General features: G+C 40.0%; 1 protein-coding gene across 1 annotated transcript; it reads right to left on the bottom strand.

The window, feature by feature from the left end:
* Nucleotides 1–6839: 6839 nt before the first annotated feature.
* On the bottom strand, nt 6840–26958 carry top3a (DNA topoisomerase III alpha). Its single transcript, XM_061884260.1, has 19 exons — nt 26443–26958; nt 24313–24372; nt 24148–24221; nt 22684–22759; nt 22447–22555; nt 22178–22321; nt 21901–22071; nt 21718–21818; nt 19672–19746; nt 19502–19584; nt 19155–19365; nt 18883–19068; nt 18644–18773; nt 16314–16427; nt 16067–16232; nt 15834–15980; nt 13924–14046; nt 9233–9942; nt 6840–7504 (listed from the first exon to the last, which is right to left on the bottom strand). The coding sequence occupies exons 1-19, from the start codon at nt 26656–26658 to the stop codon at nt 7362–7364; spliced, it is 3039 nt and encodes a 1012-aa protein (XP_061740244.1). The 5' UTR covers nt 26659–26958; the 3' UTR covers nt 6840–7361.
* Between the last annotated feature and the right edge of the window lie 501 nt (nt 26959–27459).

The following is a 27459-nucleotide window of genomic DNA, read 5'->3' as shown; positions in this document are numbered from 1 at the left end:
CCTAACGACGCCAAAAAAGTAGTTCCTCTGTGTTAGCTCTTACAATAGAGTGTCTGCATGTTTTATTTTTTTAGAGCTCTTTTTAGTCAGAGTTGATGAAGTTTTTCACTATCCAGAACGACATGTGTGTTCTTGTCCCATATAAGGATCATTTTTCAATAAGAGTTTGGAGTTGACACCTCGATGCTCTCATTCGTAGGACCCAGCTTTAAGGAAAGGGCTGTAGAACACGGGTTAACCATACATGTAATAAAAATATATATCAGGTATTATAATCATTACTTATTGACAAGTAGTTGCTAAGTCCCACTCCTAACCCATGCAAAGATGTTTTCTTTGATGGCAGCCATTTTTTTTCATCAAACAATCTCAGGTATGTATGTACAAAATGTTGTTGTGATTCAGCTAAACACCATAATATTACAGTGGGTATTTTGCAGAGCTGTGTGAGAAATTTCAAGTCAATCCAACATACGGGGTCAGATTTTGAGATTTAATAACAGCTCTGTGTGCTGTATTTGTCAGGCAAAATATAGCACAGGCAGCACAGTAGGGGTGCATTTTTGACACATTTTCACAGTTTTGCGCAAAGCGACTGAGGGGTAGAAGCGCTTGCTTGATTACATACAAATCATGTGAATTTGTTTATTGTAAGTGTGCTTAGTTATTAGTGTGTGCAATTACTATGCAAGTAAATGTGCTGTAAACGTCACATTTTTCTAAAGGAATTGTGCTCTAGTAGTAAAATGACATTCCGTGTTATATACTGCTATTAAACAATGTGTCCTCTGTATTGTGTTCCACATGTTATGCTATTGTTAGGCTTAGTTATGTTAATGTAATTTCTTACTCTTTTAATACATACTAAAAGGTATTATAACAAAACATTTGGAAATAGTGCAGGATTGTCAATACGCTTTGAATGCACTGTATAAAGGTCCTCCATCCGCGTTCATTCCCACTTATCCTCACTAGGGTTAAGGGGAAGCTGGAGCCTATGCTAGCACTATATAGAGGCCATATGTAAATTTGATCTCCACCAGCGGTTAAACGCCATGGTATGTTTTTAGTTTGCCCGTTTGTTAGCAGGATTAGCACCAGCTACGCAAATTTACATAACATTGTGGCATACTTTTTCCTGTAATATTTCATAAAAGCATGAACTAAAAGCAGCAATTGAAAGAAAAAGTATACATGGATGGAGTGTTCAGCCTTGAAGGAGGAACAGTATGTATGAACTATACTTTATTCTAGCTACATTTTCCAAACTTGACAAAGTCTCTTCTATAGGAGGGTCAAATAAGGCAAAATTTAATAAATACATCTATAAATATTACCTAAATTGGTCATTGATTATAATTAGGATAAAATATGTGGTATGAAATGTGTCATTTGTTTATTTATTGTAAAAGCACATGTAATTAATATTTCATCATTTAATTAACTACTGATTTAGTAATTTCATGATTTAATTAATTATTTCTATATTTAAATAATTAGTTCATGATTTACTTGACGGATAAAATAAATTCATTAAGCACTGCCACACAGGTTCAGGAAATAATTAATAAATAATTATTCAAATAATTAAATTAATAATTAACACATGACATCAATGAATACATTAAACATGAAATTAATTAAATAATGAAATGTGCTTTTACATTAAATAAATAAATCAATGACAAGTGTAATAACACATTTATTTATTTAATTCCACTTATAATTAAATAGACGGACAACATTCACACTCACATTCCCACACTAGGGCCAATTTAGTGTTGCAAATCAACCCATCCGCAGGTGCATGTCTTTGGAGGTGGGAGGAAGCCGGAGTACCCGGAGGGAACCTACACAGTCATGGGGAGAACATGCAAATTCCACACAGAAAGTTCCCGAGCGCGGGATTGAACCCAGGACTACTCAAGACCTTCGTATTGTGAGGCAGACGCACTAACCCCTCTTCCACCTTGCTTAATAACACGTGTATGTGTTTAATTCCAATTATAATTGACACATTTAATAACATGAACAAACCCCGTTTCCATATGAATTGGAAAATTGCATTTCAACCCATATTCAGTTGAATGCACTACAAAGACAAGATATTTGATGTTCAAACTCATAAACTTTTTTTTTTTTTGCAAATAATAATTAACTTAGAATTTCATGGCTGGAACACATGCCAAAGTAGTTGGGAAAGAGCATGTTCACCACTGTGTTACATCACCTTTTCTTTTAACAACACTCGATAAACATTTGACAACTGAGGAAACTAATTGTTGAAGCTTTGAAAGTGGAATTCTTTACCATTCTTGCTTGATGTACAGCTTAAGTTGTTCAACAGTCTGGGGTCTTGTTGCCGTATTTTACGCTTCATAATGCGCCACACATTTTCGATGGGAGAGATGTCTGGACTGCAGGCGGGCCAGGAAAGTACCCGAACTCTTTTACTATGAAGCCACGCTGTTGTAACACATGGCTTGGCATTGTTTTACTGAAATAAGCAGGGGCGTCCATGATACCGTTGCTTGGACCATTCAGCATTAATGGTGCCTTCACAGATGTTTAAGTTATCCATGCCTTGGGCACTAATACACCCCCATACCATCACAGATGCTGGCTTTTGAACTTTTCGCTAATAACAATCCGGATGGTTATTTTCCTCTTTGTTCTGGAGGACACCACGTCCACAGTTTCCAAATATTATTTGAAATGTTGACTCGTCAGACCACAGAACACTTTTCCACTTTGCATCAGTCCATCTTAGATGAGCTCGGGCCCAGCACAGCCGGCGGCGTTCCTGGGTGTTGTGATGTTTCATAGTAGAGTTTTAACTTGCACTTACAGATGTAGCGACCAACTGTAATTACTGACAGGGGTTTTATAAAGTTTTCCTGAGCCCATGTTGTGATATCTTTTACACACTGATGTCGGTTTTTTAAACAGTACCGCCTGGGGATCAAAGGTCCGTGATATCATCGCTTACGTGCAGTAATTTCTCCAGATTCTCTGAACCTTTTGATGATTTTACAGACTGTAGATGGTAAAATCCCAAAATTCTTTGCAATAGCTCGTTGAGAAATGTTGTTCTAAAACTGTTCAACATTTTGCTTACAAATTGGTAACCCTCGCCCCATCCTTGTTTGTGAATGACTTAGCATTTCATGGAAGCTGCTTTTATATCCAATCATGGCACCCACCTGTTCCCAATTGGCCTGCACACCAGTGGGATGTTCCAAATAAATGTTTGATGAGCATTCCTCAACTTTATCATTATTCATTGCCACCTTTCCCAACTTCTTTGTCACGTGTTGCTGGCATCAAATTCTAAAGTTGATTATTTGTAAAAACAAATATTTATCAGTTTTAACATCAAATATGTTGTCTTTGTAGCATATTCAACTGAATATGGGTTGAAAATGATTTGCAAATGATTGTATTCCGTTTATATTTACATCTAACACAATTTCCCATCTCATATGGAAACGGGGTTTGTATGTATCCATCCATCCATTTTCTACCGCTTATTCCCTTTGGGGTCGCGGGTGGCACTGGTGCCTATCTCAGCTACAATCAGGCGGAAGGCGGCGTACACCCTGGACAAATCGCAGGGTTTGTATGTATTTAATTCCAATTATAATTGACACATTCAATAATACATGTATGTATTCAAATATAATTAATAACATATTTATTTGGTAACAGAATTATGTATTTAATGAAAACATTTTACTTCCTTCCTACTGCAGTCAGGCTGTTCAACCAAACCTGTTCCCAGTAGATCACAAACACACAACTGGTCAATTCAATCGGACCTTGTGCAATAAAAATAATGCTATATTAATGTTATACTTTGTTCATCATATCACTGTTACACTTTGTGTATTCTGTGAATGTCTGTGCTATAATGGAAATGCTGACTACAAATGTTTGCTAAAATCGCAACTCTTAGCTGATGTCCTTTTCTAGTATATTCCAAATTTGTGTTAGTAGTTTACTTTGTTTGCAATCAATGCCATTTGCTTCCGTAACGCCATCAATTTCCCCCTTGTGGGATAAATAAAGGTTTATCTTATTTGATTCCAATTATAATTAATGACACGTTTAAGTAGTTTTTTATGATTGCCTATTAAGACCTCCTTATTCTTTTACTTGTGCAAGCTTGTGAAGTGACGTTACTGACTTGGTGATGTCATCACGCTTTAGCGCCTTTATGAGCTCCTCTTCCTCCTCCTCCTGCAGGGAACATTTGCGAGGAAGCAGTCTGCCACTTCCCGTAAGAAAGAGGTTATTACTATAAAGAAAAAAAAAAAAAAAAAAAAAAAAAGGCACAAGTATCACATGACTTGCTATCTGCCCGGATACCGACACTGTGTGTGTGTGTGTGTGTGTGTTTGTGTGTGCGTGTGAATGTATGTGCGTTAGTGTATTTAGGAGCACAAAAACAAGACTGCAGGACCATTAGCGCCCACTCGTGATGACTCACGCGTGACTCACCTAACGTGCCAGTAAAGGAAGATCAGCATTGCAACCCTGGAATATGTCAAATTTTTTTTTTTTTTTTTTTTTAAAGGTCACATACCGGGAATCCATGCGTTTCTCATTAAACACCCCTCAAACCTGTAGCCCCAGGCATCGAACAACAAACACATTTGGGAAAAGAGAGTGCACAAAAGTTATGTGACAAGAAGCATGCATTGATCACTACCACTCAATTACACACTTTGACATCAGACTGCATGACTAGTCGTTTTTTCAACCTTGATTTATGAAAGCATTCTTAAGATTTGACCTTAGTTTAGCCAAATCCAACACGGTTTAAAAATATTTTAAAATATTAACACTTATGTTTCTAATTAAGTTATGAGTTTTGACTAAAACAAATTAAGGACTTTGTGAATGTATATTGAAATTTTCCGTTATATGTTTACCAGTGACAGAGCAGGAAGAGGCTCGGAATGAGTTTGCAGTAAATCAAGTGCCCTGTTGCTCTTTCATTGACATTTTACATGCAATTATTCATGCCAAACAGGGCCCTCCATCCCGCACATCTGCGCATATGGAAGGGCGGCCTTCCATTTCACCTTTCTTCCAAACAGTTTCTTCAGTTCTAAATGGTTCTGGTGGAGGTGGTCACAATTGTTGCTAGGGCTAAAGGTCTGGCTGTGTAAAGAGGAGGGAAGTCTCATCAGGCCCAGAGTCAGCAGTTTAGTTTCCTCTTAAAAGAAGGGACATTCCTTTGAAGACGGGGATATCCACCAGGCCGCGACAACAACAATTCGGTCGTGACCACACCCACCAAAGACATAAATTAGGGAAAATCCACAAATAAAAAATATAACCGACAAAGCCTAATGGATAAAAGGTAAGAAGAAGAAAAAAAAGAGTAGTTGCTAGTAATTAACATTTGCTAATTACCATGACCTGAATGGCTGAGAATCGACACCGTTTGAGTTATAAAATGTTACTTTCTGTGGTTAGTCTGCATTCTAAGATGGCTTCATATAGGACTTACACTATATTGACAAAAGTAGTTGGCCACCCATCCAAATGATCAGAATCAGGTGTCCTAATTACGTGGCCCGGCCACAGGTTTATAAAATCAAGCGCTTTGGCATGGAGACTTTCTACAAACATTTGTGAAAGAATGGGCCGCTCTCAGGAGCTCGGTGACTTCCAGCGTGGAACGGTCATAGGGTGCCACCTGTGCAACAAATCCAGTGGTGAAATTTCCTCGCTCCTAAATATTCCAAAGTCAACTCTATAAGAAAATGGAAGAGTTTGGGAACAAACAGCAACTTAGCCACAAAGGAGTAGGCCACGTAAAGTGACAGAGAAGGGTCAGCGGATGTTGAAGCGCATAGGGCAAAGAGTTCGCCAACTTTCTGCACAGTCAGTTGCTACAGAGCTCCAAACTTCATATGACCTTCCAATTAGCCCACAAACAGTACGCAGAGAGGTTAATGGAATGGGTTTCCATGGCCGAGCAGCTTTAGCTAAGTCATATATCACCAAGTCCAATGTAAAGAGTGGGAAGCAGTGGTGTAAAGCACGTCACCACTGCCTTCTCTGGAGTGATGAATCACGCCTTTCCATCTGGCAATCTGATGGACAAGTCTGGGTTTGGAGGTTGCCAGGAGAACGCTACATTTCGGACTGCTTTTTGCAGTGTGACATTTGGTGTAGTGGAGGAGTTGGGATTGGCCCCGTAGTTGGAGTGAAAGGAACTTTGAATGCTCCAGGATACCAAAACATTTTGGACAATTCCACGCTCCCAAACTTGTGGGAACAGTTTGGAGTGGGCCCCTTCCTCTTCCAACATGACTGTGCACAAGTGCACAAAGCAAGGTCCATAAATACATGAATGACAGTCTGGTGTGGATTAACTTGACTGGCCTGCACAGAGTCTTGACCTGAACCCAATAGAACAGCTTTGGGATGAATTACAACAGAGACTGAGAAGCAGGCCTTTTCGACCAACATCAGTGCATGACCTCACCAATGCGCTTTTGAAAGATTGGCCAAACATTCCTATAAACACACTCAGCAACCTTGTGGACAGCCTTGCCAGAAGAGTTGAAACTGTAATAGCGACAAAAGGTGGACCGACATAATATTGAACCCCGTGGGTTAGGAATGGGATAGCACGTCAAGTTCATATGTCAGTCAAGGCTGGTGGCCAAATACTTTTGGCAATACAGTGTATGAGTCAGGATGAAACAAAAACTGAACAATTTCCTGAGAATATGAACATCATTAAAAGTGAAACCTAAAGCGAAGTTGTTATTTGTCCCTGATAATAAAAAAAGCAGAGTAAAAAAGTCAATGGAACAATGTAATGCTCTAAAATATACACATTTATTATCAGTTTATCATATTAAAAGTTGAATTATTTTGAGATGAATAACCCTTTAACAGTAATATCCCCCATTCACTGCAAAGTTAACTTTCACAAATATTTGTTTAAAAAAAAGACAGAAATGTCAAAATGTAGAGAAAATGACATGCATTTTCCTGTAAAACGAAAGACAACTCTGCTCAAACCAGAGTGTCGTTCTTGTAGTGGCTGCATGCAAAATGACGAATAAAGAGAAAGGCAATGAATGGATGTTTCATTGGCGCCATGGGCAGCTGTTAACTCTTGCCAATCCTTTAGCTGCAGTAGCTACGTGCAGATTTAAAACTGGCTCCTTCCCTCAAAGGGCTCTTTCTCGGGCCCCAGTGTAATGTGCAGAAAAAAAACTTGATCCTTGACCGTATGTTATTAGAATAACTGTGTAAAGGCAGGTAAGGGTTTATGTCAGGATTTCATTCTGTGTGAAAGATGGAGACTTGGAATCGAGAGGGGGTCGCTGCTGTCACCGCTGAGGACAGGTGACTCGTGTGTGACCTGGTATGTGGCAGATGCCGCAGGAACGAGGTTTCTTGGGAGCAGGGGGTTTGTCCCCTGTTATCTTTCTTCCCTTCTTTGGCCCGTTAAATCCGCCGCCTCCAACGCCACCTGATGGAGAGGAAGAGAGGTCAAAACACTGAACGATTCCTTAGCAGGTGGGATTGTGTGTTGTTGTCATGGTTAAGTAAGGATGTGTCTCCACTCCAGGCATTGTGACACTAACATTTTCTGAGATAAGTTATTCCAATGCACGTATCCACAGGTCGCAGGAATGTGCACTGAAACTGAAGCTACGCTACTAACATAGCAAGATGCTCTTTGTTCACATGTATTTTGCCAGTTTACGTTGCACTTTTGCACCAAAGAGGAACAAGTTTGTGAAGCTAATTCTGATCCATTGGTGTGCATCATGCTCTGAAGAACAAGCTGATTAACTTTATTAACTCCTACGGAAATTTTGTACCATTCAGTTGTTTTTTTATAACACTCAAATATAAGTACAATTTTCAAGATTTACTTTTCATATATTTTTTTATACTTTGTGTGTGTCTTCAATTCAGACTAAAATGCAAAGCTACATCAATCAATCAATTAAAGTTTACTTATACAGCCCTTAATCACAAATGTCTCAAAGAGCTGCACAAGCCATACGGACATCCTCGGCTCAGATCCCACATCAGGGCAAGAAAAAACTTAACTGAATAAAAATGACACCACTTTTATCTTACCAAACTATAGCATATTTAATCTTAAGCTATGAAATTGAACTATTGATTACTATTCAGTTTGTGTATTTGTCAACCACATGGTAGTATTGTTTCCCATTCAAAGCCTGCGGAAAGTTTTTACACCTTTACTCTTTTCTGGTGTGTGTTGTTGCCATTGATGTTAGATAAGAGTATGTAAAAAAAAAAAAAGTTATGTTGTGTGAATCATAATAGTTTTTGTTACATTACAAATATCGAGATAGGATTCACATGTATTATACAGCAATCTTTCGTTTATCACTGTAAATTAGTTCCGGACCTGACATGACCACGATTAAGTTCAAGTTAAAGTCCCAATGATTGACACACACACACACACTGGGTGGGGTGAAATTGTCCTCTGCATTTGACCCATCCCCATGTTCACTCCCTGGGAGGTGAGGGGAGCAGTGGCTGCGCTCGGGAATCATTTGGTGAATTGAACCCCAATTCCAACCCTTGATGCTGAGTGCCAAGCAGGGAGGCAATGGGTCCCATTTTTGCAGTCTTTGGCATGACTCAGCCAGGGTTTGAACTCACGACCTCCCAGGAATATTAATTAAAAAACAAATATTTTCAGAGCAAAAGTATTAGAAAACAGCGTACTACCTTCTAACTAATTATTTAAATTTTATGAGAGTCCTTTAGACATAAAATACCACCCTTTAGTCACCTTTACAATCTGTTAATCCAATAAAGTAATGCTGCCTGAGACTCAGCCAATCAGTGGCCCTGATTCTGAACAGCGTTATTTGATTGGTTTGGTCTCATCTAGTGGCCAATACTACTGTAGTATTGACATTTTACTTCATTTAGCTATGTTTATGCTTGAAAATGCTTAATTTAGGACAAAAAAGTTTTAGAATATGTTTTTTTCAATAATTTTAAATACGCAAAACAGTGAAACTGCAATATTTAAGGTGGCGAGGGACTGTATCAAGTGAAAGTCGTTTTAAAAGATTGACTGTAATTGTAAATATCTATTACATTTTTTTGTGTCCTATTTGCAGAACAGGATCTTATTTTGTTATTCTGAGTTTTTAAAGTTAAATATAACTACACATTCATCTACTGCGTATGTGCGTCTTGCCTTGTGGTGGAGAGTTTTCATCAGCCCACTGGAAGAAGTTACACTGCTGCTCTCTGGGTTTCCCACAAACATGAAACGTCCGTCCCTTGTTCGGTCCGTCTTTCATCACGGTGCGCTTCACTGCTGCCTCGTTACAGTTACACATGACCCCTACTGACCCCCCCTCGGGCCGGCCGCCACCATCTCCCCACGCGGCGTTCCTGAACCCCAAAGATGGTCGTGGAGGCTGGGAGATCCTCGGCGGAGGTGGCGGCGGTGGCCCTCGACTGTGCTGAGTCCCCTGGTGGCTTGGTTCATCAGCCCAAAGGAAGAAATTACAAGTTCCTGAATTGCACTTGTAAAACTGGCGACCTTGGTTTGGCCCGTCTTTGCGCACAGTCAGCAGGATTGCATCTTGCCCACAGTTACACACAATGACATCATTGTTGTTTTGTGCGCTAATGCTACTGCCCCCTGGTGGTGGCCGAGGCTGGGGGGGCCAAGAGAGGGCAGAAGGTGGAGCAGAAGGTCTGGGGTTTGAAATTGGCGCTCGGGCTGATGATGTTCTTGAGGTACCTGGTCGGGGATCTTCACCTCTTCCCCCTGCTCCTGACATCAAGTATTTTAAGTCCAGCACCTCTCTGAGAGTCTCATCACATCCACCGATACAGCCAACAAACTCTAAGGGCATCATGGCGGGCAGGCTTCCCCTGCGGAACCTTAACTTTAACCTGAAGAACACACAGATGACAAATAACAAAATAGAAACACACTGAAAACTACAACCCCAATGAATTACCTTAGACTAATCTTCACCTCTCAGAATATTTTCAGAATTGGGCATTATTATTGCAGGAAAAGTAGACTGTGCGGCAGTAATGGGCTAAGAAAATTTGGCCGGGGGCAGAAAGTGGACTGCATCCAAAGTAACAATAAATGCACAAATGCACCATGACTAGGGAAGGTTATTTGGATTCGGTCAAATAACTAAATGCTGTGCTTCAATTCTTTGCAAGCACAATTATTGGTCGAGTTAATATCGTTGGCCACTAGATGGCGACATAAAGACAGTTATCAGACCGCTTGCTATTAATATATGATATGAACACACTGCTCCTGGCCATTTTGCTTTTTGGACTCATGTGGTCTTGCGGGCAAAATTGAAGACGCTGACAGGCCGTAGGTTGGACACCCCTGGTCTAACGGTGCCTAATAAAGCATCCAAAGTCAGAGTACACACCGCAGATAGTTTAGGTATATTTGAAAAAATTCTAAGGCATATTCTTCAATTTTCTGGTCCAAAATTGAGCATTTAAAACCATAAAAATGGCTAAATAAACTAAAAATATCAATACTACAGTAGTATTGGCCATACCAATCCAAGTTTGTTGTTTAGTATTGTGGCCATTGTTTAGCTCACCCTCAGACACCAATATTATATTGGGCTAAAAGAGCATAAAGATTACTAAAGGGTGTCATTTAATATCCAGAAGAGTCCCAAAATTTTGAAAAAGGTATTGAGAAGGTCACAAACTGTTTTTAATGCTCTATGAAAATATCTGATTTATAATTAATTATATCTACTTGGCGGAAATTAATTTATCACGGTCATGTGCAGAAGCAATTAACCGTAATAAAGGAACGACGATTGTACTGTATATGACCAACTTAAATAAATTCATATGATATTCAAGCTTTGATAATTATTTGATACAGATTTTGTTCTTTACATGTATGGCCAAGAGCTTACATTTTCTCAAGGTACTCGGACTTCCTAACACATTTACAAAAAATATGCATGTTAGGTTAATTGGAGACTATCCATCCATCCATCCATCATCTTCCGCTTATCCGAGGTCGGGTCGCGGGGGCAGCAGCCTAAGCAGGGAAGTCCAGACTTCCCTATCTCCAGCCACTTCGTCTAGCTCTTCCCGGGGGATCCCGAGGCGTTCCCAGGCCAGCCGGGAGACATAGTCTTCCCAACGTGTCCTGGGTCTTCCCCGTGGCCTCCTACCAGCTGGACGTGCCCTAAACACATCCCTAGGGAGGCGTTCGGGTGGCATCCTGACCAGATGCCCGAACCACTTCATCTGGCTCCTCTCGATGTGGAGGAGCAGCGGCTTTACTTTGAGTTCCTCCCGGATGGCAGAGCTTCTCACCCTATCTCTAAGGGAGAGCCCCGCCACCCGGCGGAGGAAACTCATTTCGGCCGCTTGTACCCGTGATCTTATCCTTTCGGTCATGACCCAAAGCTCATGACCATAGGTGAGGATGGGAACGTAGATCGCCCGGTAAATTGAGAGCTTTGCCTTCCGGCTCAGCTCCTTCTTCACCACAACGGATCGATACAACGTCCGCATTACTGAAGACGCCGCACCGATCCGCCTGTCGATCTCACGATCCACTCTTCCCCCACTCGTGAACAAGACTCCTAGGTACTTGAACTCCTCCACTTGGGGCAGGGTCTCCTCCCCAACCCGGAGATGGCACTCCACCCTTTTCCGGGCGAGAACCATGGACTCGGACTTGGAGGTGCTGATTCTCATTCCGGTCGCTTCACACTCGGCTGCGAACCGATCCAGTGAGAGCTGAAGATCCCGGCCAGATGAAGCCATCAGGACTACATCATCTGCAAAAAGCAGAGACCTAATCCCGTGGCCACCAAACCGGAACCCCTCAACGCCTTGGCTGCGCCTAGAAATTCTGTCCATAAAAGTTATGAACAGAATCGGTGACAAAGGACAGCCTTGGCGGAGTCCAACCCTCACTGGAAATGTGTTCGACTTACTGCCAGCAATGCGGACCAAGCTCTGACACTGATCATACAGGGAGCGGACTGCCACAATAAGACAGTCCGATACCCCATACTCTCTGAGCACTCCCCACAGGACTTCCCGAGGGACACGGTCGAATGCCTTCTCCAAGTCCACAAAGCACATGTAGACTGGTTGGGCAAACTCCCATGCACCCTCAAGAACCCTGCCGAGAGTATAGAGCTGGTCCACAGTTCCACGACCAGGACGAAAACCACACTGTTCCTCCTGAATCCGAGGTTCGACTAATTCGAGACTAAATTGTCTATTCATCCATTTTTTACCGCTTATCCCTTTTGAGGTCGCGGGGGGTCGCTGGAGCCTATATCAGCTGCATTCGGGCGGTAGGTGGGGTACACCCTGGACAAGTCGCCACCTTATCGCAGGGCCAACACAGATAGACAGACAACATTCACACTCACATTCACACACTAGGGCCAATTTATTGACAATAAGTATAAATGTCAGTGTGAATGATTGTCTATCTGAGCCCTGGAATTGGCTGGCGACTAGTCTAGGGCTGGTATAGGCGCCAACTTAACAATGACCCTGGTAAAGATAAGTGGTACAGAGATGGATGGACGGATGGATGTTGAAAAAAAAATCAAATGACAAACGTTTTGAAATGAGTGTCTAAAATCTAAAGTTGCCATGGTGACCAGAAAAGTGTCACAGACATAAAACATTCCTATTGTTCCATAAGTGGTAGAACATGCACAAACTGCTGGATGAAAATAACCCGTTATTCAGCCAAGCGCTGTAGTTAAGCTTTGAGAGTGGTACATCTGATTAGTTGCTGTGGCAACAGATGCTAGTGTGGAGCACCCTGGCTTGCTGCTTGCCAAATGTGCCCTATATTTGGATTGTGCTCTGGCATGTGGTCACAGGGCTCACACCCACTGATGCAGACAGAATTTGTATAAGGGTTTTTTTCAAACTCTATACATTTACTTAAACTTACAAAGCCATAATATTGAATACACCTGCACGATAATGTGTGTAATTGCCATGTCGCATAATGAGTAGCTACGGTGAAAATGAATTTTTTGCATAATAAGATTTTCAGCAAAAAGCCTATATGACCTTGCTCTTTGTAAAATAAGAAACCTGTGTAAGCCTGTTTTTTTTTTAAAAAACATGGTTGCCCATTATTTAGCGGTGATTGTTTCTCAGCCGACTGTCAACTTCAGCTTTAAATAATTTCACCTTCAGACACAGTAGGAACTGACACAATTGCCTATCATAAGAGTTTCACACTCCTTGAAAGACTTGTACAAAGAGTACCATGAGAACTATGTTGCTTGTTGTTTTAGGCTTCTGCGATGGAGTTAACTGTGTGTGTGCCGTGACTCTAAAATACACACATTATTATTCTGCGATTATCATAAAACAGTGAAGCAATGGCAACTATCCATAAAAGCAACTGCAGTAACAACTTCCATATATGACTCACCACCCTTAGGGGGCATACTTTTATAGTTTTCCTGGAGTTGCTATGATTTGCTATGCTGTGGATGGACTAGCCAAAAAGCGTAGTCTCTAATACACTGTTTTTTGTTTTTGTTTTTATAATTATATTTATATAGCGCTTTTCTCTAGTGACTATACTTAGTGAAACCCAATATCTAAGTTACATTTAAACCAGTGTGGGAGCAGGTGGGTAAAGTGTCTTGCCCAAGGACACAACAGCAGTGACTAGGATGGCGGAAGCAGGAATCCAACCTAGAACCCTCAAGTTGCTGGCACGGCCACTCTACCAACCGAGATATGCCGCACTGTGGTATTTTAACTCTGTGATATCACCCAGCATTCATCTTTGAAGTCCAATTTCTAGTTTGAGTTGAATGTTTCAATATAAAGTGCAAACTTGTTGGGCATTCGACTGTGTGAAAGACTCACATATGAACAGGCCGCGGCTGGCAGGTGGAACAAATGCTATCGTCCCTGCTGACCTCCAGCACCGTGTCAGGAAACCATACAGCTGTTTTGCAGGCTGGGAAGCCCACACAGGACAGGTACTTGCTACAAAAAAGGGACAGAGCCATGGAGGGAAGGAAAATATTACTGATTTTGAGCACAAGTTTACTTACGTTCAATTAGGAATGCACCGAAATGAAAATTCCTGGCCGTAAACCCGAAATAGTAATGCCAAATACTATTACCACTGCATTTATGGCTATGACTACGTACTAACCTCAAGAAAATTGAGGCATTGCATTTGAACAAATTAACATTTTTTTTTTTAAAGAATAAAACAATTATAAAATCATGAACATATTTACCACTGGTATTACAACAATATAATATAAAAAATAATATTGTACAACAAAAATATTAAATGGCGCCACAGATGCAGTCAACACATACGGCGGTATTTTCCTTTTCTGTGTGGTGTGGTTCACATACTCCTGTTTGGATTCTACGGGATTAAGTCTGATGTCTACGCAGATATTCCCCCTCTTAATATTGCACGTCTTGCAAGGTTCTGCTCACAGTTTTTTTTCTGATATATTAAAGTACAGAGGTACCTCAACTTAAGAGGTCCCACCCTAAGAGTGTTTAGAGATGACAGCTGTCTCTTGGCCAATCGTTGCTTTAAGTTCAAAGCAAAAATTTGAGTTACAATTACAGTTACTGTCACAAAAAGAGCAAATGTCACAGTGAACGCCATAAGATCTTACCAAAACATCTGCTCTTACTCGTTAACATTAGCTTATATCTAGAGGTGGACATAACATTGTTTTCCTACCATTAGGAAGGAAGAGAGTAAGTGTGGAGGACAGTGCTTAGAAGAAGCGGATGGTATTTATTGAATTAAAAAAAAATAATACCCGGTAATAAAAAACATGACAGAGCGTGTTGCCAAATTGGCGATGCAATTCAAGTGCAGCACTGCTAGTCTAAACCATAATGAAGCAGAATGAGTCTGACGCCAACCAAGAATGTTAAAATATCTTGACGACAGACATCTATCCATGAAAATATGGAGAAGTTTCTAATGTTGTAATGGACTCAGATAAAGCTAGAAAGAAATCCCCTTTTAAAGGTAAATGCTGTACATTATTACATTACTTGGTAAAAAAAATACTGTAGTTGTTTGTAGTAAATTTTATTGTATAATTTGTTTACAAAAGGTGTTATCATAAAATGTGTTCTTTTTGAAAAGCATGTTTTAGTTTTGTCGATCCATGGTGCAATCCTATGTACACAAGATGTTTTATTTATTGCTAATTTTTTTGTTATTTGATTGTTTTACTTTTTTACCTCTATGTAGAAATGGCCCTGCTGAAGTGGCAGCTGGTTGCAACAGCTATGTACTCTTTAATGTTTTTATATATTTTGTGTAATTTGATGTTTCCTTTTTTTTTTCACCTTACTTTCTATGGACCACAAAATTTGAATAAAGTATATCCTATTCTATGTCACATGTTAAAATTGCATTGTTCTGGGTGTGGTGGAAGCACCGATTACATTTATTTTAATTAATTCAATGAGAAGTCGATTTGCGATACAAGTGTTTTAAGTTAAGAGCTCCATCACAGAACAAATTAAGCTTGTAAGTTGAGGTACTACTATATATAAGCCCACACTGCAGACATTTTGCCTCCCCCCAAACAAGCGTGAGCTTCCTGCTTATGTCATCACAACATCCGGTTTTGACAGTTTTGTTTTGGTGATAAAAGCCGAAGATGGCCCAAAGTTGCATTTTTGGCATCTGAAAATTTGGCACGTCACTAGTTGAAATAAGACCATCAGTGGGCTTTCCAGGTGTAAGAAAATATTCTTAATAATTTAAGAATGATCGATACCTGTTTCCTTCCCTCTTCCTCTTCAGCACCATGTCTCGTCCACAATGTGGGCACTTTCTGACAGGCACTGGGATCTCCAGGTCTTGCTGCTCATCTTCAGGGATCTCCTGAGCAGGCCCCAAATATGACGACAGTGCTTCATCTAACCTGATGAGGGACATTTTGAACATTTGGACACTTTCGGCTGCAAGCAGCAGGGAGTAATTCTACTCCATAAATAATACACAACTAACTTCTTTGCCTTCCTGACGGACTCAATGAAGACAGCTTTATATTTCTGAATGTGGTGCTGTAACACGCTCCATTTGTCCTTCCTTCCATCTGATACCAGCTTGAGGTCCGCCTCCAATTCAGCCCGCAGGTGGGGTTTTGACATCTCATAGCCCATGGCGTTGTAACCTAAACAAACAGGCAGCAGGCACCTTTTCAGTTTTAAATACGTCTAAAGCCTTTAGTCTGCAGTGTAGGTTGTGTACATACCCTCCACCAGTCCCATGCCAAGCTCCCCAGGTAGAAACCTTTGGTCAGCTGTAAGGCCCACGTACATGCGACTCTTTATGGTCTCTATGTGATCAGCATGTGTTGCATCTGTACCTGTTTAACACAATTTGGACTAATTGGTTGACTTATATAAATGGTTCAAGTCACCTTTTATTGCTGGGCATTCAAAAAGATTTCATTTGAGAAATTCATGGTTGATTTCTGCCAAAGGTTATACTTGCTATTAAGTACAGCAGTACCTTGGTTTTTGTATGACCCCCTGTATATATCGGTTCCCTACAAAAATCTTTAAACAAAGCTTTGCGATTGTTTTGGTTTAGCATCTTGACATCGTACAACCAAACATTGCATTTAACAAACTAGGGCTGCAACAATGAATCGATTAGTTTGATTAGAAAAAAGCTGTGGTCTACAATTTGTTGCTTTAATGAATCCTTAAATGACTGCAACTCATTAAAATGGAGAAAATCCAGACCGCATGGAGTGCCTGGAACTTAAAATATGAGGACATTGTTTCCGCACAACCGGCACACGAGATACATGAGGTGGTGTGTGAGTGTCGTGATCTGTGTGGCAGCGAACATTGTAAATTAAAAAAAAAAACTATTCAATAAATGCACATATGTTAAAAGTGCAATTTCTATATTAATGGTGTGCATTTAGTAGAAAAAAAGGACAAATCTTTGTTTGTACTATTTTTCATAAAAATGTGCATTGAGGCAATAAAGTGTGTTATATCCGATTACTTGATTAACAGGACAAAATAATCGATGTAAGATGTGATTACTAAAATATTCGATAACTTCAGCCCTATACAAACCAGTCAACCGGCATATCATTCCGTACTATTATTATAAACAAAAACTGCAATTTTATTGGGGAAAAAATACTCATTTCGGATTGGTCGCACACCTTTTGGAACTAATAACCAACAAAAACCGAGTTACCTCTGTAATCTGGCCAAACATCACAGATATGTCATTTCACACACTTGTAAAAACTAATGTCCAGTAAAAAAAAAAAATGGCAATTTTAAGTTTCTTATTAATTTAACACTCAAATTTTCACCACAAAATACGGCATCGGTGCAGAAAATATCCACATATTTATTTGTGCTAATCACCATATTAACTTTTGCAAAATGCCGAATGTACGCACAACACAAAGACGTTTTATGTTTTAATATGTGGGGTTAAGTTATAGAACAGTTTGAATGCGTGTTTAAAACAATTTCCAACCTTATTTCATTTTAAAAAGCAATAAAAAGACATGAATGTTAATACATTCAAGAATTAGGGTTTCTATTATTATTATTTTTCCAACTATTATTTTTTTTTACATGTTATTGATTGGTGTTACCATCACTTAGTACTGTACTTTTATACATGTGCCTATAGGTAATGTATGTATGTGCCCAAAAAAAGTGAGTAAAGGATAATTGATAATATGTTGCAATAAGATGAGTAAATTAATCATTGTATGTAATTAATAATAATAAGAACTCTAACTATTTGATTTATAAATAAGTGGTGGACCGTGAGAGTAAATAAGTTTACTTCTTTCCATTCCTTTTTGCATATGAAAATTGTTTTGTGTTTTTTCATTGAGAAGGACGGCGTGGCGCGGTTGAGAGAGTGGCAATGCCAGCAACCCTCCGGTTGTTGGCTCGATCCCCAGCTTCTACCAACCTAGCCACGTCCGTTGTGTCCTTGAGCGAGACACTTCACCCTTGCTCCTGATGGGTCGCCATCTTTGCGGGAATGGGTGAATGTGGATATCGTGTCAAAGCGCTTTGAGTACCTTGAAGGTAGAAAAGCGCTATACAAGTATAACCCATTTAGAAGTATGTTTTTATTTCTGTAATTTACTGTAATTTTATTGAGATTATTGCCTGCTAACTATTATTTACTTTGCTTTGTTTTTAACATGTCCAAAATAAAGTACTACTACAAATGACTATCATACAATTTATAAAATACCATTGAACAAAGACGAAACTATTCCTCATGCTGTTATCAAGCACAAGATCTAGGGCCGTTGTTTTTTTATGTACTTCATTTCACTTTATTCCTCAAGATAAACTGTATCAAATAAGAAGTAATACAAATTTGACAGCCACCGTGCCTAAGTAGCCATTTCTCCATACTAGAATTTTTGCGAATATAAATGAAAATTCAACCACTGCATTTTGAATCAACAGTGATAAAAATGAAAGCAAAATGACAAGGACGGCTTTTACTGCCAAATGTATGTATTTTTTGTTAGTTCTTCTGACAACAAATAGCCGCCAAGTGTGTGTGTTGTTGTACCAATGCCGTGCTTCTCCATCAATGATATGAGGTCAGCTTCAGAGAGCAGCTGTGGAGGACTCGTTTGACCATCCACCATTTCTATAGCAGAGGGCTGGAACTGAAATCCTTGGTCATACACTGGAATCACCTAGCATGTAAACAAACAGTAACACCTACTGTTCAATATCTTGCATTTGTCTGTTATATGTAACCCCCCTCAGTGTCACACACACACACACACACACACACCTCTTTACCTTTGCGCTCCACTTGTCATAAGGATAAACATCGAGGTAATTCCTCGCGATAATCATGAGTCCGGAAGTGAAAAACTTCTCCTGAGCAATGTCTATGTCTACAATGGTTTCCTGCCCCAGAGCATCCTGGGATACACAAGCCAGGAAGTGCCGGACAATGAACTCATACACACGTCCTTCGTTGCCCTAAACACAGCAGAAACATGTGTGTTAAAACTGCCCAGGTCTGTAATATGTGATTTTAATTGTTTAGAAACACGGATCGTACCTACCTGCAGTGTGTGTGTGTATTTAGTGGGGTGTATAGGGGGATGTGCTTGGTCGGAGTTTTTGCCCTGTCGTGGGTTGGGGCCCCCAGGCTGGTCGAGCACCCTTTGGGCAAACGAGCCCCAGTCAGGGCTTGGCACGTGCTGCTCCACCAGCGGGGCTAGAGCAAGAGATGCTGGGAAAATGTTTGTTTCCGTACGAGGGTAGCTGATATACCTATGCAGAAAAAGAATGCGGTGTTGCACTCCTCCTTAAGAGTTATTAAAAACTTACACCAGAAAAGTTTTTACAATGTTAGGTGTAAAGTTAAAGTGGAAATACAAGGAAAGACACAAAAAGATACTTTACTCACCCTTGTGTGTAAAGTTTTTCTGCTAATTTCATGGTCTCTTTAGCACTTATTCGCAGCTTCCGAGATGCCAGTTTTTCCAGTTCCTGACGCAGGACACGAGGAGAAAAGTCATACGGATACTGCTGCTGATATCAAGATCAGCAAGCAAGGGTTTGGATGCTAGACTTTACCACTGTGTCCAAAGGCAGCGGCCTCCATTTGCTCTTGGGCTTACTGGTTATTGATGTGACTGTTGCTGTGGGATCCTAGGAATATGTTAAACACATATTTTGGGGTTTGCGCTCTCACGATCAGTCCACAATTAGATTAGTAATTATGTTGTTCACTACACAGCATCACTTATTGCTTGACATGTACCGTAATAAGGTAACCCGAATATAACAAACAGCTCACAGTGCAGCGCTACACCACTGCAAACTACATCAATGAAAACAAATTGAACCGATTTTTATTTTTATTTTCATATATATATTTGTATAGATAGGATGGCACATCCAAATGTGCAGTAGTGTTTGTGAGCTGCAGTAAGAGAAAAGAATGCAAACAATGTACGCACTTACGAAGAGCGGACACACACACACACACACACACACACACAAACACACACAAAATGGTGCCATAGTGGTTTGATACAGCCCTGAAATAATCACCATAACAAGATAAAATTGTATTTGTTTCAAATGAACATTGTAAATGTTTTTTCTATAATCTATTTCACTGCTATTTCACTTCTATTTCATAATTAATAGATTGATTGTACCAACAAAATAATAACTTTCAACTGTAAAAATTGTTTTGAACAATATTACTTCTAGGTTGTAATAAGCTCTGGTAATTGTTTTATTAATCATTAGCTACAACTGTATATTGATTCATTGCACCTAACTGAGTTACTGGGTGTATTTTGATGTGGCAGCACATTTTAATGAATCAAAAGATAGGAAAGGTTTCCAACTGATTCATATTATTGACAGTCAGTATGTGGTTTTAAGTTAACGTAACAACATTGTTAAGTACAACAAATTGTGCAGTGCACAGTGTGTGTGCGTGCCATGAATTGATTTACCGGTACTTGGACCCCGACTTAAACAAGTTGAAAAACTTATTCTGGTGTTACCATTTAGTGGTCAATTGTACGGAATATGTACTGTACGGTACAATCTACTAATAAAAGTTTCAATCAATCAATTAATGCGTGCATGTGTGTTCTATTGTGAGCATCTGATCCATGTGGTTGCAGTGTGAAATACTGTAACAAGCAGCTTTGATGATGTTTTTTTCCTCAGCTCTGAGTAATTTGGCAAACATCAAGTGTACAGTAAGTGTTCTTCACAAACAGTCACGGATTTGGGCGACACATCTGATCTGTTAGCAATGCTGGCTACTGACATTATATAGACTTATAATCAAATTTAAAAAAAAATTACTTTGACCTGACATGCAGTGGATATTGGTATTAAATATACAAATTGCTTCATCTAAACCCTTCAATGCAGGGGTAGGCAACCCGCGGCTCCGGAGCCGCATGCGGCTCTAGCGCCACCCTAGTGGTTCTCTGGAGCTTTTTCAAAAATATATGAAAAATGGAAATGATGAGGGGGAAAAATTTTTTTTTTGTTTTAATTTGGTTTCTGTAGGACAAACATGACACAAACTTCCCTAATTGCTATAATGCACACTGTTCATTTTAAACATGCTTCACTGATTCGAGTATTTGGCGAGCGCCGTTTTGTCCTACTAATTTTGGCGGTCATTGAACTCAACGTGGTTTGTTTAAATGCATAACTTTCTCCGACTTTCTCAGACGTGATTTATGCCACTTCTTTTTCTGTCTCATTTTGTCCAAACTTTTAACGTTTTGTGTTAATGCACAAAGATGAGTTTTGGAGTGTGCTAATAGGACATATTAGGTCACTGCATGACTGTGAGCTAATCGATGCTAACATGCTATTTAGGCTAGCTATATATACATATTGCCTTACGGTGCCTCATTTGTAGCTATATTTGAGCTCATTTAGTTTCCTTTAAGTCCTCATAATGGAATTTCTATCTCATGACACATTATCTGTATGTAATATGGCTTTTAATTTTTTGCGACTCCAGACAGATTTGTTTTTGTTTTTTTGGTCCAATATGGCATTTTCAACATTTTGGGTTGCCGACCCCTGCTTTCTGCAAAAGTAGAACACACGTAAATAGAAAAATAAATGGCATACCTCCATGCAGATCTGGTAGAGCACTAAGCAAGCTGTGTGGTTGAAGAGACGGTTTCTTTTCCATCCAAACTCAACAGTGTCCTCCTCCACCACGTGCAGCACTGTAACAATAAAGCAGAGTCATACAAATGAGTTTAAAACATTCTTCACACCAGAATCTGTGTGTGTCCATATGCAATGCACCTTTAATCTTATAGAAAGTCTCAGGAATGAAAGCCTGGATGGCCTTGAAACGTTCCACCACAAAGCCCAGCGTGGGAAACTGACAGCTGCCATAAGAGATGAGCTGATTGGCCAGAGACTGCGGGAAGATCTTTTGCAGGCGAAGGGTCTGGAATCGGGTGAAGGATGCGCCTAAAGAACAAAATACATATTAAAACCAAAATTTGATTGATTGACATGTGATATCATCACAGTGATCACATTTAGTAATAGTTAATCCTAAAGTGCCCCTGCTCACCTATCCGCAGATCAAGCTCCTGGCGGACATCAACAGCATCACTAATGTTAATGTCTGGGTCAGAAAGGGTCTCACAAGCTCGACGAATGGAATTGGGGGTGATTTCAGAAAACTTCGCCCGGAACAGTTGCAAATTTTGCTTCACTGAAAATATATTAGTACACTTATGAGGGCTACGTGCATATGGAAAGCTGGACCCTTTCCGGTGTTTTACTGTCACCATAATAGGGTTGTGTGTCACATGAATTAAACCTTTATTTATACAGTACCTGCTTTACAAACGTTGATTATTTCAAAGCCAATATTCTCTCCCTCTCGGTCACAGTCAGTCCAGATAATTAAGGCCTGGCACTGTCTCACCTCTTTCTCTAGTGTGCGCTGCAGAGACAAGACAGCAAAAGGAGAGTTGCTCACAAACAGAAACCAAGGGAGTGAAAGATTTCATAATGGATCTAAATACAAAGTATTATCTTTTTGTGAATCATTGGAAAAGTAAGAAGACACACCTTAATATTTATCATGCCATCTGGACAGTACTTTTCAACATCAGCCTCAAACAACAGCACAGGATTGCAGCTGTGCCTTCAAATAGAAAATGTTGCTATCAGTGTATACTGTAGCACAGGGGTAGGGAACCTATGGCTCTACAGCCAAATGTGACTCTTTTGATGACTGCACCTGGCTCTCAGATAAATCTTAGCTGACATTGCTTAACACGGTAAGTAAGGAATAATTCCGCTGGTAATCACAGTGTCAAAAATAACGTTCAAATATATAACATTCTCATGCATTACAATCCATCCACCCGGTTTCTACCGCACCTGTTCAAGAAGTCGCATTAATGGTAAGAAGTATGTTGTTTATTGTTGGTTATCTTCAGAATAACAGTGTTATTAAAAAGAATAAGAGACTTATTGTACTCTAAAAATGTTGGTCTTATTAAAAAATGCACGCATTTAGTTGTATTCAGTTAGGGCTGGGCGATATATACAGTATCGCGGGTTTGTCTCTGTGCGATAGAGAAAATGACTATATCGTAATATTCGAGTATACGTTCTCACGCAGTTGCTTTTAGCTGCGAGCATTACACTTCAGGCTCTTCCCACTCTTTCCTTCTCACAGACAAGCAGGCGCACATTCTTACATACGTCACATACGGTCACGTCATACGTCACATACGTGTCCCCCCTCAAAGAGCGGAGAGGTCGCAGACTGGGCTACGTCAGCTGCTAACGTAGCCGTACGAGAGAAAGAAGGTGCGGATCTGGTAACAAATGAAGGAAGACTTAATTCCCAATAAAAAAAGCAGGGTTTCCATCATCTGGCGGTGGTTCGGCTTCAAGTGGGACTACGTCGAACAGACAATCGTAATAAGTCAAGCATGCAGCACAAGCGTTGATATAAAAAGTAGCATTACTGCCAATATGTAGCATCATTTGAAAAGTCACTCGCTAGAGAATGAAGAGAATATCATACTACTTGATTTCCTATTATGCAGCTAATTTTTATTTGACACTTAAAATGTCTCTGACAATCTTGCACTTTATGTTTTGGAAATGACTTGAATGTTTGTGCCATTACTTAATAATTTTAATAAAAAAACTTTTGGTCAATTGACATAGTTGTGATTTCCCTCTCTGTATGAAAGCATATATGAATGCAGTATGATGAAGAATGTTTTAATGTATACACATAAAATCATCATACTGCTGTGATTATATGCATCTAAGGTTCCTTCAAGGCCAAGGCAAAATATCGTAATATATATCGTGATATGGTCTAAAAATATCGCGATATTAAAAAAAGGCAATATCACCCAGCCCTATATTAAGTCTTAAAAAAAAATTATATGTCTCTCACGGAAATACTTTTTAAAATATTTGGCTTGTATGGCTCTCTCAGCCAAAAAGGTTCCCGACCCCGGCTGTAGCATATAAATGGTGTTTACCGTATCTGCTTTTTTAACTTACCATTTCTGGAATGGGGCTCGAAATTCAAAACCCAGCAGATGGCCTGACACTGATGTCATTGTTATTGTCACATTCTGCAGATGAGGACATACAGACAAAAACAAAGAGAAACCATGAAAACACATTGCTTTGGAAGAAATTGTCTATTTCACTTTGTGTACATACCTGACCAAAAAGATTGTATTCATACTCATAGATCTTATTAAACTTGGACAGTCCTTCCCTCTAGAATAGAAAATATAACCATTAATTATAGCTGAAACAAAACATGGGGCAAATACAGGCATAACAAGTACATCTGTAAAGTCTTACAAATTCAAAAATATAGATCTTATATTAGCTCAGTTGTCTCGTTATTCTGGGAAGCGGGTGGACGCTAATGCTAACACTTTGTCCAGTGCGATTCACTATTTACTAGGGCTGCGAATCTTTGGGTGTCCCACGATTCAATTCAATATCGATTCTTGGGGGTCGCGATTCGATTATATATCGATTTTTTTGAATCAACGCATCTGGTCAGGATGCCACCCGAACGCCTCCCTACGGAGGTGTTTAGGGCACGTCCAACCGGTAGGAGGCCACGGGGAAGACCCAGGACACGTTGGGAAGACTATGTTTCCCGGCTGGCTTGGGAAGGCCTCGGGATCCTCCGGGAAGAAACTGGACGAAGTGGCTGGGGAGAGGGAAGTCTGGGCTTCCCTGATTAGGCTGCTGCCCCGCGACCCGACCTCGGATAAGCGGAAGAAGATGGATGGATGGGATCGCGATTCGATTCTATATCGATTTTTTCGATTCAACGCAATTCTCGATTCAAAAACGATATTTTTCCGATTCAAAACGATTCTGTATTCATTCAATACAGAGGATTTCAGCAGGATCTACCCCAGTCTGCTGACATGCTAGCAGAGTATTACATTTTTTTTAAAAAGCTTTTATAATTGTAAAGGACAATGTTTTATCAAATGATTGCAATAATGTAAATTTGTTTTAACTATTAAACGAACCAAAAATACGACTTATTTTATCTTTGTGAAAACATTGGACACAGTGTGTTGTCAAGCTTATGAGATGCGATGCAAGTGTAAGCCACTGTGACACTATTGTTCTTTTTTTTTTACAAATGTCTAATGATAATGCAATGAGGGATTTTTAATAGAATAGAATAGAATAGAATAGAGTTTTATTATCATTATTGCAGTGAACAGGTTCAAAAAACAACGAAATTGGAGCAGATCCCCTAAGGTTCATATACAATAATAATAATAATAATGGATTCGATTAACATTGCGCTTTTCTATTGTTAGATACTCAAAGCGGTAACCCATCATTCATTCACACCTGGTGGTGGTAGGCTACATCTGTAGCCACAGCTGCCCTGGGGTAGACTGACGGAAGCGTGGCAGCCAGTTTGCGCCTACGGCCTCTCCGACCACCAATCATTCATTCATCATTCATTCACCAGTGTGAGCGGCACCGGGGGCAAGGGTGAAGTGTCCTGCCCAAGGACACAACGGCAGCGATTTGGATGTCAATAGGTGGGAAGCGAACCTGCAACCCTCAGCTTTCTGGCACGGCCGCTCTACCCACTACGCTATGCTGCCCAAAACAATATGGTAATATAAATAGTAAAAAAAAAAGATAGAATTGAGAGATGTATCTATATATATATATATGTATATATTTCTACACAGATGCATAAATGCATGTATATGAATATATATACAAACATACATACTGTATAACATTATTGCACATTATACTCCGAAAAAATATAAAAAAATTAAAAACATGACACATGAGGACATGATGGACATATAGTGCTCACTCAGTGCCTGTTTAATGCTACTATGGCTCTTGGGTAAAAGCTGTTTTTAGTCTTTATCACTGCTATTCTGAAATTATAACTAATATTGATACTGTTGTTGATAATATTCATTTTTGTTTCACTACTCTTGATTTGTTCTGTGTCGTGTTTGTGTCTCCTTTCAGTTAGTGAAGTGAAGTGAATTATATTTATATAGCGCGTTGCTCTGTTTATTGCAGTTCTGAGTGTTGCTGGGTCAGGTTTGGTTTTGTAATTGGATTGCATTGTTAAGGTATTGATGTGTATAGTTTTGTTGGATTGATTAAAAAAAAAAAGAACGATAAAAAAAGAGAATCAATTCTGAATCGCACAACGTGGAATTGCAATTCGTATTCGAATCGATTTTTTTTCCCACACACCTACTATTTACTGTACAGAATACTGTATTATCTACAATTGAAAGACAACGTCACCAAGAAGACTTGACTGACCCTCCTGAAAGTTCCATTGGACATGATGTCAGAGATGCCTTTAGCTGCATCGTTCTTCTCGGCCACGCATAGCACCCGCTTGATCTGACCCCTGCTCCGGTTCATGTCTACCGTGGCAGCTGAGCTCTGCCCCGCAGAACAACACCTCTGCTGGACACCTGCTCTCTGTCGTCCCAGTCGAAGCAGATATTTAGTGAGGAGGCTCAATACTTGCATGCCTAACCTCTACCCACATATAGCAGCCTCTTCTGCACTTCTTCCGCTGTTAGCATGGTAGCTAAAAGTGCTAGCTACAACCGAAGTGTCCAAAAGGAAACCATGTCACCTTTTGTTGAGCTTCGCAACACCCCTGTCGATTAAATAAACAAGCCGCGAGCCAGTTAACAGAACCCAGACAAAGACTTCATGTGTTATTTCTCCGAAAGTCCGACTACTTGAAACGAATCTTGTTTACAAATTCCGCGCCCGCCCGTCAAACACTGCCGTACTTTGTCGTGATGTCGTAAAGTTTGGATATGGTCGTAAATCAGGGGTCTCAGACTCAATTGACCTTGGGGCCACTCGATGCAGAAACTGGGTGAGGCTGGGCCGCAAGAAGAGATTTCCTAAAAAAATATAACATGCACTTTTTAATAAATTCACCTTTTTTGAATGGCTTTCCCACCCTAGCAACATACTTGCCAACTCTCGCGATCTTTCCGGTATACACCCGAATATCATTCTACCGGTTTTCCCCCGGATAACAATATTAAGGGCGTGCCGTGATGGTACTGCCTTTAAAGTCCTCTACAACCTGCCGTCTCGTCCGCTTTTCCACCATACAAACAGCGTGCCGGCCCAGTCACATATTATATGAGGCTTCTGCAGACCCACGGAAGTGACTGCAAGACATACTTGATCAACAGCCACACAGGTCACACTGAGGGTGGCCGTATAAACAACTTTAACACTGTTACAAATATGCGCCACACTGTGAACCCACACCAAACAAGATTGACAAACACATTTTGGGAGAAC

This window comes from Nerophis ophidion, linkage group LG23 (assembly GCF_033978795.1).
Source record: "Nerophis ophidion isolate RoL-2023_Sa linkage group LG23, RoL_Noph_v1.0, whole genome shotgun sequence".
NCBI lineage: Eukaryota > Metazoa > Chordata > Actinopteri > Syngnathiformes > Syngnathidae > Nerophis > Nerophis ophidion.
The sequence above is the reverse complement of the archived record's forward strand: the minus strand, read 5'-3'. Positions and strand labels throughout refer to the sequence as shown.